Raw genomic sequence first — 18,734 nt, forward strand, 5'->3', positions numbered from 1 at the left:
TGAACGTGGGAGGCGGAGGTTGCAGTGAGCCGAGATGGTGCCATTGCACTCCAGCTTGGGTGACAGAGGGAGACTCTTGTCTCAAAAAAAAAAAGTTATGCAGTTCAGATAGCATTCATGGTTTGAAATGAAAATAAAAAATGTTTTATAAGACATCATGACCTAGATGTGGTATCATTGGACATCATTATCTTATCCCTTTAAAAAGTAATTAAATGTTATATAGTTCAGGGGCTGGGCGCAGTGGCTCACACCTGTAATCCCAGCACTTTGGGAGGGTGACGCAGGCAGATCACCCGAGGTCAGGAGTTCAAGACCAGCCTGACCAACATGGTAAAATCCTGTCTCTACTAAAAATACAAAAATTAGCCAGGCTGATTTTTGTTCTAACTTACAATGATGAAAATAGAGAAATTTCATCAACAGATAAATATCAGAAAATGACTTTTTTCGTGTCATTTAAAATACCAGAAACATAGAATGTTAAATGTGGAAGAGAAATCTTTAATTCCAGTGGCGTGATAAATTGAGCTAATTAGAACCTCACCTTTGGGAAAACCTAGGACTGAGCTGATGCTATAATGTTCTGGCTTTCATTTCTCTCTGTTTTCACAACTTAACGGATTTCACTTTGGTTCTTGCAAGCTCAGCTATGTATTCTTTTGAAAAATAAATTGCTGTTTATTCATTGTTTTAGGCGTTTGTATTCTGGGCTTTACACAGAAAAGAAGGGATAGAAATAAGGCAATGTTTTTATTCTAGAGGCACAAGTATTAACACTATACAGAGATAATTGAGTCCTTGGGCAGTGGTGAAAAAGGAATTTGGAGCTGAAACCCAACCCTAAACCAGAAGTATTGAAGAACTGTACCCTGAATGAAAATTCCTTTCACAACAAAGAATGTTTTCCCCAGTGGTTCTAATGTCAGAGAGGAGAAATTTTCCTAAACGTACGCTATACATGGACTTAGAATCCAAATTTGCACTACCCTTGTGTAGAAATCCATTATGGAAAAAAATTTAATCCTTAACTGAATGAACTAATGATTAAAAAAAAAACAAAACAAAAACCCCTATATAAGGGACTGATCTACTACCATAATAAGATGACAGAAACAACCAATGGAAATATTAGTAACCTCTCCCTGAAAACTTGAGTAATAGATTATTCTGAATTACTAGACTTCATTAAAAAAAGAGATGACATTCATTGTAAGATTACTGTTGTTATATGTACTACCAAGAAAAAAGAAGTGCTGTGAGTTAAACTTTGATAGATAATTTTGGTTAAAGGAATAAATGAAAGAATAAGAAACGTGGGGAAAGTATGTTATTTGAGAGGAAAAGAGGGAAGACATTTTAAAACCAGTTAAATAGAATCCTGGAAATGAAATGTATAATTACTGAAATTAAACTTCCTGGACAGTTTTAAAAACAGATTAAAGAGATAGTAAATGTAAAGATCTAAGCAAATTCTATAGAATCCCACACAGAATGATAAAGAGATTGAGTGTGAAGGAGAGGGTAAGAGGTAATGGTAGATAGAAAGAGAAGGTCCAAAGTATGTCTAACAAAAATTTCAGTGGAAGAGAATAGACAGAATGGGAGAGGAGAAATATTTGAGGAGCTAATGGCCAAGAACTTTTTTTTTTTTTTTTTTTTTTTTTTTGAGACAGTCTTACTCTGTCACCAGGCTGGAGTGCAGTGGCTCAATCTCGGATCACTACAAACTCTGCCTCTTGGGTTCAAGCAATTCTCCTGCCTCAGCCTCCCGAGTAGCTGGGATTATAGGCGCATGCTACCACGCCCAGCTAATTTTTATATTTTTAGTAGAGATGGGGTTTCACCATGTTGGCCAGGATGGTCTCGATCTCTTGACCTCGTGATCTGCCTGCCTTAGCCCCCCAAAGGGCTGGGATTACAGGCGTGAGCCACCATGCCCGATGGCCAGGAATTTTCTAGAATTGGTAAACATTTGACAAACTATGATTCCTGATCGGGATATACAAGAAAAAAATCTTTACCTAGAATAAGAGTGAAAAAAACTCAACAATTGAAAGTCAAAAAGAAAATATTAAAACAGTCAGACAGAAAAAATGGAGGAGACCTGAGACTGCTCCAAGCCACTCACTTTACTAATGTTGAACTGAGACTCACCTTGCTAAGATTTATAGACAAAGCCGTTTCTTGCTATTTATTTGTGGCTATTTATAGACAAAGCCACAATGGGAACCCATATCCCTTATATCCAGTGCACCAGTTATATGTGATATTCTGAGACAATAGGCCAATGAATTTTTGTATAAAGTTCACTTTTCAAACTTAAGAGGGAAATATATAAGAATGCAGTCATCTTTTACATATTCAAAATAATGAGAACAATATTTAGCAAATATTTAGAACCTGTCCCACCAGCTAAACGTGTTAGCCGACGAAAAGTAGTAGAAATAAGAAAAATGTAATCTCTTGCCTCTTGCGATACTCCGTGATGGGGGTCTGTTTTGTTAATTACTGTCACAGAAGAGAGAAAGAAAACTTTGGATACCAACCTACTTTTTATAATTCAGAATTAACTGTATCATCCTTACTTTAGTGGAATATTTAAGGCAGATCACGCACTTCATATTTCACCTTTTATATGAAAATATTAGTTCACATTTTGAGTGTAATCAAATATTTAAAGCAAGATATTAAATTTTTGATGGAAAAAATGGGCTTAATAATTTATAGCTTTCATGTATTCAACAGAATTGTATTGAGCAGTTATCATGTACTATACTGCATGGTGGAAGGCCAAGATGTGAGCCAAGAAAAATTAAGTATTCTACATAAATTTTACATTACCCAAAATATTGCAAAACATTTTAAAAAATCATTTTTATATTTTGCCCAAATCTACAAAGTTTGTAACACCAATAATGTAAAATCTCTAAGAACTTGTTAACTAAAAAGCCCACCTCTAAATAATCTATGGATTAAACAAATCTCATGGGGATTAAAAAAATGTATTGAACTCAATTAAAATAAATTCAGTGCATCAAAATTTGTAGGACGCAGTTAAAGCAATGCAGGAAAATTTCTAATACTAAAGTGTACTAAAGAGTACAGCAGGAAAGGAGAAGTTTCAAATCAGTAATCGAAGATCACTCCTCAAGAACCTAGAGAAAGAGTAAAATCAACCAGAAGTAAGCCAACAAAAGGAAATAATAAAGAGCTGAAATCAGTGAAACTCAAAAAAGAAAAACAATAGAGAAAATCTATAAAATTGGAAGCTGGTTATTTGAGAAGATCAACAAGATTGACAAGCCTCTGTTAAGATTTACAAAGCTATAAAGAGAGAAAACAGATTGTTAATATCAGGGATGATATAGAGCATATCACTATAGACCCTGCAAATACCAGAAGGATGATTAAGTAAAAATAAATAATACTACAAAGAATTATACATACATAAATTTGGTAACTTACATGAAACAGACCGATACTCAAAGTATAAACTACCACAGCTCACCCAGTATGAAACAGGTAACTCAGTAACCCTATTAGGGAAATTTAATTTGTGATTATAAGTTTTCGAAAAAGAAATGTCTAGTCCCGGATGGCTTCACTGGAGAATTCAACCAAACATTTAAAGAATTAACACAAATTCTACACAGTCTCTTCCAGAAGATAGAAAAACTCAAATTCCCAACTCATTCTATGAAGGCCAGTGTTCCCCTGATCTCAAAACCAGACAATAACAGTAGAAAAGAAGAAAAAAGATAACCAAATAACAGCAAATAGAATTCAGGAATATATTAAAAAGTGATTTTATACCATGACCAAGTGCTGTTTATTCCAGAGATACAAGGATGGTTCATTATTCAAAAACCAGTCAGTGTAATCCATCATATTAATAGGCTAGTGAAGAAAAATCTCATGATTATATCAAGTAATACAGAAAGAGCATTTGACAAAATTTCACAGCCATTTGTTCTATGAATGTGCATTTTGGTTATGGTAAAGTCAATGCGGTCACAGGAGGAAATGAAAAGGCTTGGAAGGAAAAAGTTTATTATACTGAAGATTCCCAGGCCGGGCATGGTGGCTCACACCTGTAATCCCAGCACTTTGGGAGGCCAAGGTTGGTGGATCACTTAAGCTCAGGAGTGTGAGACGAGCCTGAGCAATATGGCAAAACCCTGTCTTTACAGAAAATACAAAAATTAGCCAGGTTCTGTGGTGTGCACCTGTAGTCTGAGCTACTCATGAGGATTGCTTGAGCCTGGGAGATGGACATTGCAGTGAGCCAAGGTCACACCACTGCACTCTAGCCTGGCAATAGAGTGAGACCCTATCTCATTAAAAAAAAAAAAAAAAAAAGTAAAAAAGAGTCCCAGAAAAGTAGGGGGTTACCACATGCCACACAGGGCCACAGGGGAAGTGCTTGGTTTTGGTTGGGTAGGAGAGACCAAAACTAGGGAAAAGCTTTGAAATCATTTATTGGGGTTTCTGCAGGAAATGCAAGGCAGGTCATAGTTAACAGCTTATTATTGGCTAGTTTGAATAATTCCAGTGGGCTCTGGGGCACATGTATCTAGTTGTCTGGTCCCAGCCCTGGGATGATTTAAAACAGGGAAATACTGGCTTAGTGTGTGAGAGTGAGAAAAGGAGCTGATTGTGGCTTTATACTTGTGATTCATTGGTATGCATATGAAAGACATGTTCTCAGTGGAGCCCGTCACTAAGAATTGACTGCCCCAGGAAGGGGCAGTCTTTCCTCAGGTCTGTAAGGCCCCCCAGGTACCAGATCATCCTTGGCCCTGTGAATAGATGGCAAATAGACAAATGCAGAATCTGAAGAAACAAGACATTAATTCATTATAAAACCCCTGAGAAAACTGGGAATAAAGGAAAACTTCCACAACTTGATAAAGTACATCTATAAAAAACGTACAGCTAACATCATGTTTACTGGTGACAGACTGAGTGCTTTCCCCCTAAGAATTAGGAATGACTGAAAAATGTTCACTCTCACCACTGCTATTCAACATAGTACTGGAAATTCTAGCCAATGCAATAAGGCAAGAAAAGGAAATAAAAGGCATACCTATTGGAAAGGAAGAAATAAAAATTTGTAAAGGCAGTAATCCTGCCTTATATGGCACCTTCTTCAGGGTCAGACATATTTGATCATAATTTAAACTTGATGGTGCAAAGTCAAGTTGTTATACTTCAAAAAATATAATCGCATACTGAGGGACTTTTGGAAAAACTGCAGGCCAGATGTGGCTAATGCCTGTAATCCCAGCACTTTGGGAGGCCAAGGCAGGCAGATTATTTAAGCCAGGGAGTTTGAGACCAGTCTCAGCAACATAGCGAGACCCCGTCTCTACAAAAATTTTACAAATTAGCTGGGCATGGTAGTGCCTGCCTGTAGTCTCCGCCACTTGAGAGGCTGAGGTGGGAAGATTGCTTGAGTCTGGGAGGCCTAGGATGCAGTGAGCTGTGATGGCATCAACTGCACTCTAACCTGGGCAACAGCAAGACTGTCACTCCCAAAAAAGGGGGAGTACAATACTCTTTGTCCCTGCTAAAAAAAAAAAAAAAAAGCATATTCTGATAATTTTAGAATTATATACCATATTATGATGATTTTCTGTTGCTCTTTCACTTGTGTGTTTTTATTGGTTCCAATCTGTTACCTAATTTTATACTCAATTGACTAGGTAGACACCTCAGGTGACATGCATAGACTTTGTGACAACTATTCACATTCGTTAATTCTTTATTACTGCAAAGCAAAACTCCCAATTGTAGTACTGAAGTTGAGATTACTAGAACTTAGGTGTCTCCATAAATGGGATGCTGGCATACTTCCATTGTTTTTATTTCCTTAAAGTTACAGTTGTATTTCAATGCGTCAGACCTTTAGAATTTATAAGTAGTATAAAGTTTTGAGAGTTTCTTTCAAACTTTTGGTTGTAGAGGTGGGCTTTTTCCTTACTCTTTTGCTTTCCCCTTTCCAGTACAACTGTATCTCCCAAGTCTCCAGTGAAAAATTAATAACTTCTGTGTTCTTGAATAAGAAAATTATTTTTGATTGCAATTTAAGGGGGAGAGTATGAAATAAATTAGAATTATTAGAAAAAAGGAACTCTTGATAAGGGGAACAGGAGTGATTATTAAGAGTTATAGGACTTGTAGTCATCATAAAAATCCTGTGCAAATCCCTGCGCTGAGAAGTGATGCTTTGTGTAGTAATAATCGTAACACCACCTATTTTCCTCTCCTAGGACTACAGAGACATCATTGACACTCCAATGGATTTTGCTACCGTTAGAGAAACTTTAGAGGCTGGGAATTATGAGTCACCAATGGAGTTATGTAAAGATGTCAGACTTATTTTCAGTAATTCCAAAGCATATACACCAAGCAAAAGATCAAGGGTATATAATTAAATTTTGTTTATGACTAGATTGAGTTAGAGGAGTATATTAAATGACTAAATGTTGCTTTACTTAAAATTTAGGTCCAAGTTAACTTTGTTGTATTCTGAATATTGTCCTACTGGAAAAAGAATTTATACCTTTCTGCTCACCTCCTTGTATGAAATAACATTTATGTTATCTTTGATGTCTGGTAATGGTTACTTTTCTTGAAGTACTGTGATTGAATCGATAGGTGCAAATTGTCCTGGTATGCACCAGAGCCATCTGGCCTTGACTTTTCTAGCTATTATCTGCCTTTATGGAGCATTTTTGTGAATGATTTTTACAAATAAGTAAAAATATAAATATAATTTAAAACTCTTTGACCAGACATAACATCACAAAGGAGTGCTATATAGCAGTGAAATGAGAACGAAGAGATGCTAGTCCTAGGTAGAAAACAGGTTCAAACCTTTGGGATAGTTTCAGTGTAATAGAGTTGACAATAAGGAGTTTTGTCTGTATGAGCCGTTTGAATTTAGAGTCAGACTTTTCTTTAAGAATCTCAAAACTTGGAAGATTTTGAGATTTTAAGAATCTTAAAACTTAGAAGATTTTCTGTTCTAAACACAAAAATATTTAATTGTTAAAATGCCTCAGTTTACCTTTTCATCAAAAGATTAGGAAAAAGGATGTCAAAAACAGTATTTAAATTCTAAATAGTTTTTACTGGAAAAATATTTACATTACAATATTTACTGAACAAAAGTATTTTCCTCCAAGGAATGTTTGAACACTTTTTTTTCCCTCACAGATTTACAGCATGAGTTTGCGCCTGTCTGCTTTCTTTGAAGAACACATTAGTTCAGTTTTATCAGATTATAAATCTGCTCTTCGTTTTCATAAAAGAAATACCATAACCAAAAGGAGGAAGAAAAGAAACAGAAGCAGCTCTGTTTCCAGTAGTGCTGCGTCAAGGTATTTAATTTCTTTTAAATACCACTAACTGATCTATAACTTTCATCTAAATGATAGAACTTGGTGTTTTTTAATACTTCCTTTACTATTCCCTATATTACAGAATGATATATTTGACATGCAAGTTCCTATGATGTGGAGGATTTTTAATCTTTTAACTAAAGCTATACTAGTGTAAGTGCTTAAATTCAAACTGCTAAATCTATACAGTAAAACAGCATTTTTAGGATAGTGATGGCATCATGCTTTCTGTCATATAACTTTAGCATTTACAGCGATCCTTCACTAAATATTCACTTTCAAAGGCTCACAATCATATGAAATCCACTACAAATCTCATATTTTAACATATTTCATAATAGTACAAATATTGAATCCAACAATATTATAAACTGTTTTATTCATTCATATAGAGCTATAACAGTGACTTGACAATACTATTTTATTTACAGCCCTGAAAGGAAAAAAAGGATCTTAAAACCCCAGCTAAAGTCAGAAATCTCTACCTCTGCATTCTCTACACCTACACGATCAATACCACCAAGACACAATGCTGCTCAGATAAACGGTAAAACAGAATCTAGTTCTGTGGTTCGAACCAGAAGCAACCGAGTGGTTGTAGATCCACTTATCACTGAGCAACCATCTACTTCTTCAGCTGTAAAGACTTTTATTACAAAAGCGAATGCATCTGCAATACCAGGGAAACCAAGTAAGACTGACTTTCTAAATTGTAATGTGTCTGATGATTTTCTTAATTTAAGCTTTTACTTTGCCAAATGCAGTATACTGAGTTTTAGTAATTTCTAGCAGACTGTTGCTTTTGCCTTCTTTATTAATTTCCTATTAAAAAAAAGTTTTTAATAAGAATGAAATTGAGATTTACATCATTATAGACTAATGCTTAGAAATGACAATTCTGATCTAAACTACTGAATTTAAATCATAATACCCACACTACCTAGCAATTTGCCAAGACTTGCCTTCGTAATTTTTAAATGATGGGACAGCTTCTAAAAGGGCTGAAACTATTAAGAGTTTCTAGTTGGATATGCCTTTTTCCTATTAGAAAGTAGATTTCCTAAGAAAGCTTTAAGCATCCTTCAGGTTTTGTTGTCTTAGCTAATTCAAATAATTCAGGTTAACCTTTTTTCTTATCTTTAGGTTCAGTAACTCTTTAATTTTTAACTTTTTGTTTATGTGTTTTAGTACTAGAGAATTCCGTGAAACATTCCAAAGCTTTGAATACTCTTTCCTGTCCTGGTCAATCCAGTTTTAGTCATGGCACTAGGAATAATTCTGCAAAAGAAACCATGGAAAAGGAAAAGCCAGTCAAACGTAAAATGAAGTCGTCTATACTCCCAAAGGCGTCCACTCTTTCAAAGTCATCAGCTGTCATTGAGCAAGGTAAGGTATTATTTCTATCTTTCAAGATACAGTAGATCCTTATTATAAATGATGCTTTTGTTGGAATCAGCATTTATATCCACTTTTCAGGTTGCCCACTTAAAAGTCACACATCTGTATTAGTTGATAAACTTACTGCAATGAGCAATGAGCTATTATTGTGCCACTGCACTCCATCCTGGTAAACAGAATGAGACCCTGTCTCAAAAGAAAAAAAGAAATTTATCTTCAAAGTTTAAATTAAATAGGATATAGTTAACCCAATGTATCATTCTTCACTTTTGTAGAAAAATGTTTAAGTAAATATTGGATCACAAAACTACTTATTTTTCTAGACAGACTTTTATTAAATAATAATTCATTGGGGTTGTCTACAACTGTAGAATACAACTTTTGACACTTTACTGTTACACTCCAAGTTCTTTCAGCTTCAGGTTTTTATTGTAAAGTTTTCATGTTTGAAAGATGAAGAAAGTAAATACTAAAATATGCCATGTGACATGTTAAAATAATATAGCTTCTTGGCAGCAGACAGCCTAATAATAAGCATTTTGCATCATGACTTTCAAAGTGTTTCTTAAGACATTTCTTCTTCATTGTTGTCTTAAGAAACCTCTTAAAATTTAATTTATCTACTGAAATCTTATTTTGGTTAATGGCATTGGGGTCTACCCATGTAAACTTAAAATCAGGGAGTCATCCTAGCCTTCTCTTCAGCAACTGAATCTCTTCAACAGCTTTTTGTTTTTGTTGTTTCTCCTTCCACAACATCTCTTAAATCTATTCTCTCCTCTCCATTCTCACCGCCATGACGTTATTTCAAGGCTTACATAATTTCTTGCCTGGACTATTTTCCTAGTTTCCTAACTGGTCTTCCTGCCTCAGTTCTCAACTCTTTCTTAACCAATCCATCTCCCATATTGCAGCCAAAGTGATCTTTTCATTTCTCTCTAGCACATGTGGATGTGTGTACATACACGCAGAGAAAACCCTTCCTTGCCCTCAAATCATATATGGAAACATTTTTAATTTTTTGCCTGTTACACAAGACTCTCTGTTACTTGGGTCTTGCCTAACATTCCAGGTTCTTTTGCCTTCTTTCTCTCTTTTGTATCCCAGTCATCCTAAACACTTAGAAGTTCCTGAGTCTTTGTTCTTTTCTTCTTTGGGGGGGATATCTTTTTTCCCTCCTAGTTTAATGGTCTGTTGCCTTTCACGTCTCACTTAAAATATCGTCTTTAGGAAGTCTTCTCCTGGCTTCTTTAGATAGAATCAAGCACTTCCATCTTTTTTTTTTTTTTTCTCCAAAGACAGGATCTTGTTCTGTCACTCAGACTGGAATGCAGTGGCCTGATTTCCATTCACTGCAACCTCTGCCTTTCAGGTTCAATCAATTCTTCTGCCTCAGCCCCCCATGTAGCTGGAGTTATAGGTGTATGCCATAACACCCGCCTAATTTTGTATTTTCGATAAAGACAGGATTTCTCCATGTTGACCAGGATGGTCTGAAACTTCTGGCCTCTAGTGATCCACCCTACTCAGCCTCCCAAAGTATTCTGGTTTCAGATGTGAGCTGCCACGCCCAGCCAAGCACTTCCATCTTTATGTCCCAGAAAACCCTGTTCATTACCTTTGGTGATGCTTATAATACTGATCAGGTTATTCATTTTCACATGTCTGTATCTCCAGAAGAATCTGAGGTTAATGTGTTTACTCATTTTTAATGCCCATTATAGAGAAGATAATTGTTTGAATAAATAACCAAAATACTTTGCATATGAATGTTTCACATTTTTAATATCTGCCCCCTTTCTGAACTGAATTTAGAGTTTGAATAGTATATTGGCCTTCCTTGCTGCTTTTTATTCTTGAATCCTAGAGAAATCAAATATATATGATGAATTGGTTCTAGCATTATGATAGCGGAGGTCTGCTCTCATAGTCCATTTGATTTATAATGTTTGAGTATTAGAAATACTCGAGTATTGGTACTGTATAGAAATATCATTATCTATTAGTTAACATTAACAGTGATTTATTATAAATAATGACACCGAAATTAACTGTCTAGAATCAAGCAGTGTTGTCTAATGGAATATAATACAAGACATATATGTAATTTTAAATTTTGCAGTCACTATGTTTAGTAAAAATAGGTAAAGTTAATTTTAATAATATTCCATTGCATCCAAAATGTTATTTCAGTATTTAATCAGTATTTTAAAATATATACTGCTTTAGTATTTAAATTGAAATTTAATTAAAAATTTAGTTCCTAAACTGCGTAACTTTTCATGTGCTCAGGACAACACAGTTCAAGATCAGTGGTTTTTAAACTTTTTTAAAAAACTTCTGAATTCCTTTTTAAGAAAGCTGCATTCATTCTTAATCTTTTTACATTATATATTGCTTTATAAAGTTGATGAGTCCTATAGTCCCTAAGAAAAATGTACATTAAACATATTCATACAAAATTTTGGACCATTTCAAGGGATTCATGTAGTCCTTAAAGCCTATCTTCTGTAGTAGGTACATGTGCTGGATATTTAGAACCCCTGTAGTCATAATGTAAAACAAGAGGGATTGACAGAATCCCTAGGCAGTTTAAATGTCAGTTGCTCCATAGGAAATACTTAACTACTTTATGTCCACACCCACATTTTTTCCCAACCACTAATCTAAAGAGAGTCATTTCACTATGGGGATCAGGAATTAAAATCTTTGCATTTTCTGTCTGTACTTGACTCTGACCTTTGGTGAGTCTCTTAACTATGTTTTTTTGTTTTGTTTTGTTTTGTTTTGTTTTGTTTTGTTTTGTTTTGTTTTGTTTGAGACGGAGTCTTGCTCTTGTCGCCCAGGCTGTCTTGTCGCCCAGCCTGGAGTGCAGTAGCGTGATCTCAGCTCACTGCAGCCTCCGCCTCCCAGGTTCAAACGATTCTCCTGCCTCAGCCCCCTGAGTAGCTGGGATTACAGGTACCCACCACCACGCCCAGCTAATTTTTGTACTTTTAGTAGAGACAGGGTTTTGCCATGTTGGCCAGGCTGGTCTCGAACTCCTGACCTCAGGTGATCCGCCTGCTGTGGCCTCCCAGAGTGCTGGCATTGTAATTGTGAGCCACTGCACCCAACCAACCATGATTTTCTTATTTACAAAGTACAGTTCCAACCTGTGACCAAAAATGCCCTTATGAAGATGTATTCTCTTTAAAAGCAGTTTACATCTATGAATTTCCTCAAAAATAGAGCATTGCACATCACCTACTTTATCAAATAAAAACATGTCAGAAATTTGGAGGGAAAGAGAGTTCGTTACTGATAGTTCCTGTGGCATATTTTTCCTTTATCTAAGTTATAGCATTTTTTTCTACAACAGAAAGGTGATTCATCATCTCCAGATCCTTCAGGTTTAGAATTTGATTGCCAGCATTTTCTCTCTTGTTTTATGAAGCATAATGGCCTTTTGTCATGGAGTTTGTTACAGTGGGATTTTAATCATGATTATGGTGGCACACAGTGATTTTGATTGATATAATCAGTATTTCCTAGGATTATAGTCATTTGCTATTTATTTCACAAGGAGAGGATTTTCAAAGCCTGTGAAGAAAAACTGCCATTTAGTTGTTTTAAAATCCTCTTTAAACAGTTCTGAGAGCAGTTTTTGAGCAAGAATAACTTATTTGTAAGTTAGGAATAAGAAAACTTTGGTCATCCTACCTTTATAATCAATCACAATGTTAACTTAGATGAGTTACTTATTTTCTATGAGCTTCACCATATTTTTGTTTTCTTTACCACTTGGGAAAATAATCCTCTTTGAGGCGGTAACACTATGTATGTACTGTTGATAGGCCAGAAAGAAATGTTGGCAGTTGTCTTAGGTAAGCAATAAAAACATCTCACATTTACTGAAAATTCAGAAATATAACTATTGTTCCCTTTTAGGAGATTGTAAGAACAACGCTCTTGTACCAGGAACCATTCAAGTAAATGGCCATGGAGGACAGCCATCAAAACTTGTGAAGAGGGGACCTGGAAGGAAACCTAAAGTAGACGTTAACACCAATAGTGGTGAAATTATACACAAGAAAAGGGGTAGAAAGCCCAAAAAGCTACAGTATGCAAAGCCAGAAAATTTAGAGCAAAATAATGTGCATCCCATCAGAGATGAAGTACTTCCTTCTTCAACATGCAGTTTTCTTTCTGAAACTAATAATGTAAAGGAAGATTTGTTACAGAAAAAGAGTCGTGGAGGTAGAAAACCCAAAAGGAAGATGAAGACACAAAAACTAGATTCAGATCTCCTAGTCCCTGCAAGTGTCAAAGTGTTAAGGAGAAGTAACCGAAAAAAGATAGATGATCCTATAGATGAGGAAGAAGAGTTTGAAGAACTCAAAGGCTCTGAACCCCACATGAGAACTAGAAATCAAGGTCGAAGGACAGCTTTCTATAATGAGGATGACTCTGAAGAGGAGCAAAGGCAGCTGTTGTTCGAAGACACCTCTTTAACTTTTGGAACTTCTAGTAGAGGACGAGTCCGAAAGTTGACTGAAAAAGCAAAAGCTAATTTAATTGGTTGGTAACTTGTACCAAAATATTTTACTTCAAAATCTATAAAGCAGGTACAGTTAAGGAATAAGTAGAACTAAGGCTTCTGCTTCCTTGCTGCTATGGTGGAGTAGGGAATGTTATGATTTGATTTGCAAAAAAAAAAAAAACAAAAAACAAAAAAAAAAAAAACAAACTTACAAGACACTTCACTTCTTTAAATGAATATATATATATATAAATATATACATATATATTTTAAATGTTTGCTATTTATTGCCCTTAGATAGGTTATGCATTTTCACATTCATTTCATTCACTGAAACAAAAGAAATTGATCTATAATGAATTCCTGATTTATTTATAGAAAAGACAGTTCTGCTACACTCTTTAGGAGCATAATATTCCTAGTGATAGAGCATTTCATGTTAAAATGAATTATTTTTGACCAAGCAAGGTACATTTCTATTGATACAAGTCATGCCCCTAAAAGATGTTATACAGAGTAGCAGTGAATTAAGAAATGTTTCCTCTAAAAGATAAATACAAAATTTCCACCATTTGATACCCTAAAAAGTTTAATTTTAATTATAGAATGTTCATCTACAAAGTATCTAGAGGAGGCTTTTGCTTTATTCCGTTTCTGCCAAACTTAAGAGAAAATGTACTGATGAAGGGAAACATATCCACATTGGAAAACATTTGACTGTCTAATTTTTCAGACCTTGATTCTTATATCACTCAATCTCTGTTTATTGTGCCAAAGACTGAGAATCAGTGCAGTGGAAAGCCTGTTTTTGACTGTCAGGACAGCATACACTTTTCAATATTGGAAAGGCTATATATTCTAAAGAGCAAGTTATTAAAGAGTTATGCTGAGATATATCTTTTTTTTGGTACTAATAGAAAATAATGCACTGGTGGGTCCTTTGACAGAGATGTTCTAGAGGAAATGTTTAAGTGGTTAAAGGATTCAAGGAAAATACAGGAAAAAAGGTATAGGATTTGATGTTTACTTGTTGATCTGGATTAATGTCATTTCTAAACTTTAGACATATCTAATAGCCTAAAATGACTTACAAAGAAACATGTCTGTGTGTGTATGTGTATATATTGATAAATGGGTATAATTAAATATATATACAAACACATACTTATATACTATTACCCAGGTATAAATTCTTTTTTCAGGATTTTTTAGATAGCAGTAGAATAAAAATAATTTTAAAATGTCATACTTTATAGTTTAATTTTAAGGGGGAAATTGGTTATTTTCAATTATTAAAGGTTAAAATAGGCCAAATCACTTTTTATGCAATCATGTTTTATACAGTGGTCTCATTGCACATTGTGTTTTTTCTGCACTTTTTACGGTATCCTTATCATGCTGGTATGTCAATATACACCCTAAAGAAAAACTCCATTTAATGATTGTGCCTTGTATTCTATTATTTTTTGCATCATTAGTAAAATTAAGTTGTCTATTGTAAATGATAACTATATGACTTAGGAGAATGTATTGCTATATGTACTGCTATGGAAAAGGAGAGCAGTTATTTATTTGTTTATGGTACAGTTAGTTATTTTATACCTTAAAAACCAACATACTTACCATTTCTATTGTTTAAAAATTACTGTCCATTTTTTTAAAACTTTAAAGAATGTAGTATTTTCTGAGGACTGGTATGGTACAAAAATGTAACCAAAATTTTCAGATACTACATTTTTAAAAAGTGAAGATGGGGAAAATATGTATCAGCATGACCCTGATGTAGAAAAATAAAATCTGCAATTGAACCTTGGCAAAACACATTACATAATTATGTCTGATAAGGATGAATATTAGCTGTCATTTAGCTGTCTTGAAGAATGAAAAAGTGATACATTTGGGCTTTTAAGATCATTTGTAACTAAATTTGTACAGAAATTTTCCTGTGAAATTAAGTAAACCATTTTCCAGATCTTGACTGCATTGCTGAGATTTTGCAGTTGAAAAATAATTTCAAATTTTTCAGGTTTTTTGTATATTTATTTTTTTCTAACAAATATATTTAACTATAAAATTAAAATTCAGTAGTTAAACTCTTCATAATGCAGAAATGGATGGCTTGATTGTATAGAAAAATGAGTCTTTCACTTACACCATTCTTGAAAATAATAGTGTATGTTTGAAATTTAAGTCATTAATTAGTTGCTTTTGAAGGCAATCTATTTGAAATATGTAATTTCCTGATGTTATCTGCATTGTGTTAAGAAAAAAAGAATAGGCTATAAAATCAATTTTTGTAAAAAAAAAAATGTACAGTTTTAAGTTGTGTACAGAAAAAGGAAGAGCGTACACAGTCTTAGAGTGGAATATACCTCTAGTACAGTGTATGTGTTAATTCCAACTCTTGAGCAAAGAAATGAATATGTACCATCTTTCCTATAACACATAAATGTATTATTCCTGTTCTAAAGACACTGTATATTTATGACCTTATTTGGACATTATTAGACACTGGTTTCTTAGTAAAGCACAGTAACTTGGATCAGATTCTTTGTAACCGAAACACCACTTAAACATGTATTAGTAATACCAATATATTTAGATTTTATATTTTTATAATTTAGCTTCTATACATTGCAGAAGTTGAATTAAGAAATTTAAGTCATCACCATATTTTTGTTTTCTTTACCACTTGGGAAAATAATCCTCTTTGAGGCGGTAACACTATGTATGTACTGTTGATAGGCCAGAAAGAAATGTTGGCAGTTGTCTTAGGTAAGCAATAAAAACATCTCACATTTACTGAAAATTCAGAAATATAACTTAACATGCATGGAAAGTGTAAACCAATCTAGGTATTTCTAAGTACCAAACCCTAATATTCCCTCCCTCAACTCCCAGCATTCTCAAGTCCCAGATGAAAAGTTTAAGTGGAGCATTAGTTTACATATTCAGTCTAATCAGAGACTCACAGCCCTGGGCGATAGGCGATACATAGCTTTTTAAAATTTTATCCTTTGTGACCTGCTATAGTGGCATTGGACTATTTTCTGCATGTATTATAAACTGAAGATTTTTTTGGCCTTATTTCAATTGTTTTTGTTGCACAGCTTCACTACAAATTTAGACTGCTGGCATTATTATAAAACTCTCTTCCTCCTTCAATGTAAGTAAATAAGTGTGGAATATTTGTGAGCTGGATTAGGTAACATCTGAGACTTGGGATAGACTAAATTTAGTTATCACCTGGAAATGAATTACATAAGATACAGTAATCAGAGAAAATATCTTTGTGCAGCATGTATGTTAACATCTAGAACTGTCCCTCATCTGCATTGCAGTAGATGAATCAGACATTTTAAGAAATGTATTCAAATATCATTTTTATCTTATATGTTAGCAGCATTTACATGTTTTCAAATATGATTTGTAATATAATTTCTCCAGTTAACAATGTTTACTTCAATTCTAACATTCCATTTTATACATATATACCTACTGTATATCTCTATCAAATGTCAGCTGGAAATGGCTTTTTCAGTTTTCTACTTAATGAAAACAGATTTATTCTGAATGTTTTTGTGACCTGAAATTTATTTTTGAATAGGTTGAAAGGACCAAGATACTTGAGTGATTAAAGGGCTGTAAGTGTTCTGCTTATATGCAGGAGTTACATGATTTTAAAAGTCATAGGGGAAGTAGTTTTATCATCTGATTACTCCTATAAACCTAAAAAGTATTTCTAACATAACAGGTTGAGCAGTGGTTTTGTTACACTTAGGCAAGAATTTATTTTCCCATTAAAATTTGAAAAATACACTTTTATTTGATTCTACCCTTGCAGTTTCCCTTAGTTCCCTGATTTCCAAGTGATCTGAACTAAAAATACTACATTTACTAAGAAACTATTTTTGTTAATTATACTGAGCAAAGCGCTCCAAATGAAAAGTCATCATGAACTATGTATAGTACCCAAGAAGAGGTCAAATTGAGTCAGAAGACTGTAAGTACCACTTTTGGCGCTCCAGAGATAAACCTTGTACACACTGCAGTAAAACAGTGAGTAGAAAATATGAGCTATAAGTAGATACTATTTTTAGTTTTGATAGCTCTGTGTTGAAACACTTTTTTAATGCAGATAAAAATTATCAGGAAATTAACATTATGGCACACACCAAATACTTAGTGCACGGCTGAGTTTCTACAATTCAAGGAGCCAAGAAAAATAGGTTCAAGATGGAATATACTACATGCATATAAGGCAGATGCACACACGCTGGTTACTTTAAGATTGTGTGTGTTGATTAGTCACAGTGATAGACTATAAAATGAGACAATACAATGTTACATTTTTGGACCATATTAAAACCGCAAGAAGACGGGGGTCTTACTGAAGATCTTTTAGAAAACTTAAATCCTGTCACAGGACATTTAGACATGTGTAGAATGTAGCTCAATTTTTAAAAAGTAACTGACCTAGAGGGTGAAAGTTGAAACTGACACATTTTCAAATTAAGATTATGCTTATTTTGTACAGAAAACAATGTTTAAACACAAGCAGATCTGTTGTATGTAATAAGTAACAGAATTTTAAAACAAATTAATTATTTAGCTTTATTGAAGTTTGTTTTTTTCTTTCCGAACCTGGAGTATCATATTATAAACAGCAGTCTCACACCAGAATAGCAGTGCCCTTTCTTTTTGTACATATTGATTGGACCTTTCTTTACTGTTACGTGGACACTTTCTATGTTAGTTTTGATGCATAATTCTTTGAATCCTTTTATACAAACTAGAATGTACGTGTAAGAATTCCTGTCCCTGCAATGTAGTAACTACAAACTTATTTTTAAATAAATAGAAAACTTGTTTTTCTAAGCTATTTTGTAGAGCCTCATGATTTATTTGGTTTTTTAAGTTTTTTTGGCAACACATAAAGCACTTAGTACATAATTTCAACAAGCTGCTTACCAAAGTGGTCATATGGCAGTTACCATTATGTAAATGCTGGTTCATTAGAGTTTCCAGTGCCCTGTGTGTTTTGCAAAGTATGAAAACTGTCAGTTAAAAGATTTTTGGGTGCCGAAATGTAATTTAATTCCAAAACAACTGAAGGTCAAAAACTTACATGCCTTTTTATGTGTACATTTAATAAAACAATTTTATTGGTTTCTTACCATAAGTTAACTACTTCAATATTCAGATACTTTCATAAGAGATACATTTCAGTGGAACACTTTGCATAAATATTTTCTCAAAAATACGCAATTTCTGGGAAAAAAGGAATGATGAAAGAATTTCACTTACTTGTATTTAGGTTCATAGAATTATTGCAGTTTTCCTAGAAATTGTGTCAGATTGTCATGCATTTTTGTTGACTTACTAAGAATCCCAATTTTAGCATG

General features: G+C 34.0%; 1 protein-coding gene across 2 annotated transcripts in view; it reads left to right on the top strand.

The window, feature by feature from the left end:
- The window catches only part of PHIP (pleckstrin homology domain interacting protein), a 137,823-nt gene extending 119,612 nt beyond the window's left edge, over positions 1–18,211 (top strand). Inside the window, exons 36-40 of one of the 2 annotated variants that reach the window (XM_023223092.3) lie at positions 6,276–6,428; positions 7,225–7,388; positions 7,841–8,100; positions 8,598–8,795; positions 12,738–18,211. In XM_023223092.3, the coding sequence (XP_023078860.1) occupies positions 6,276–6,428; positions 7,225–7,388; positions 7,841–8,100; positions 8,598–8,795; positions 12,738–13,375 (1,413 nt within the window). In that variant the 3' untranslated portion in view covers positions 13,376–18,211. The remainder of the gene's footprint in view (positions 1–6,275; positions 6,429–7,224; positions 7,389–7,840; positions 8,101–8,597; positions 8,796–12,737) is intronic. The other variant, XM_023223093.2, reaches the window with a different exon arrangement.
- Positions 18,212–18,734: the final 523 nt, after the last annotated feature.

Source organism: Piliocolobus tephrosceles, chromosome 5 (assembly GCF_002776525.5).
Source record: "Piliocolobus tephrosceles isolate RC106 chromosome 5, ASM277652v3, whole genome shotgun sequence".
Classification (NCBI taxonomy): domain Eukaryota; kingdom Metazoa; phylum Chordata; class Mammalia; order Primates; family Cercopithecidae; genus Piliocolobus; species Piliocolobus tephrosceles.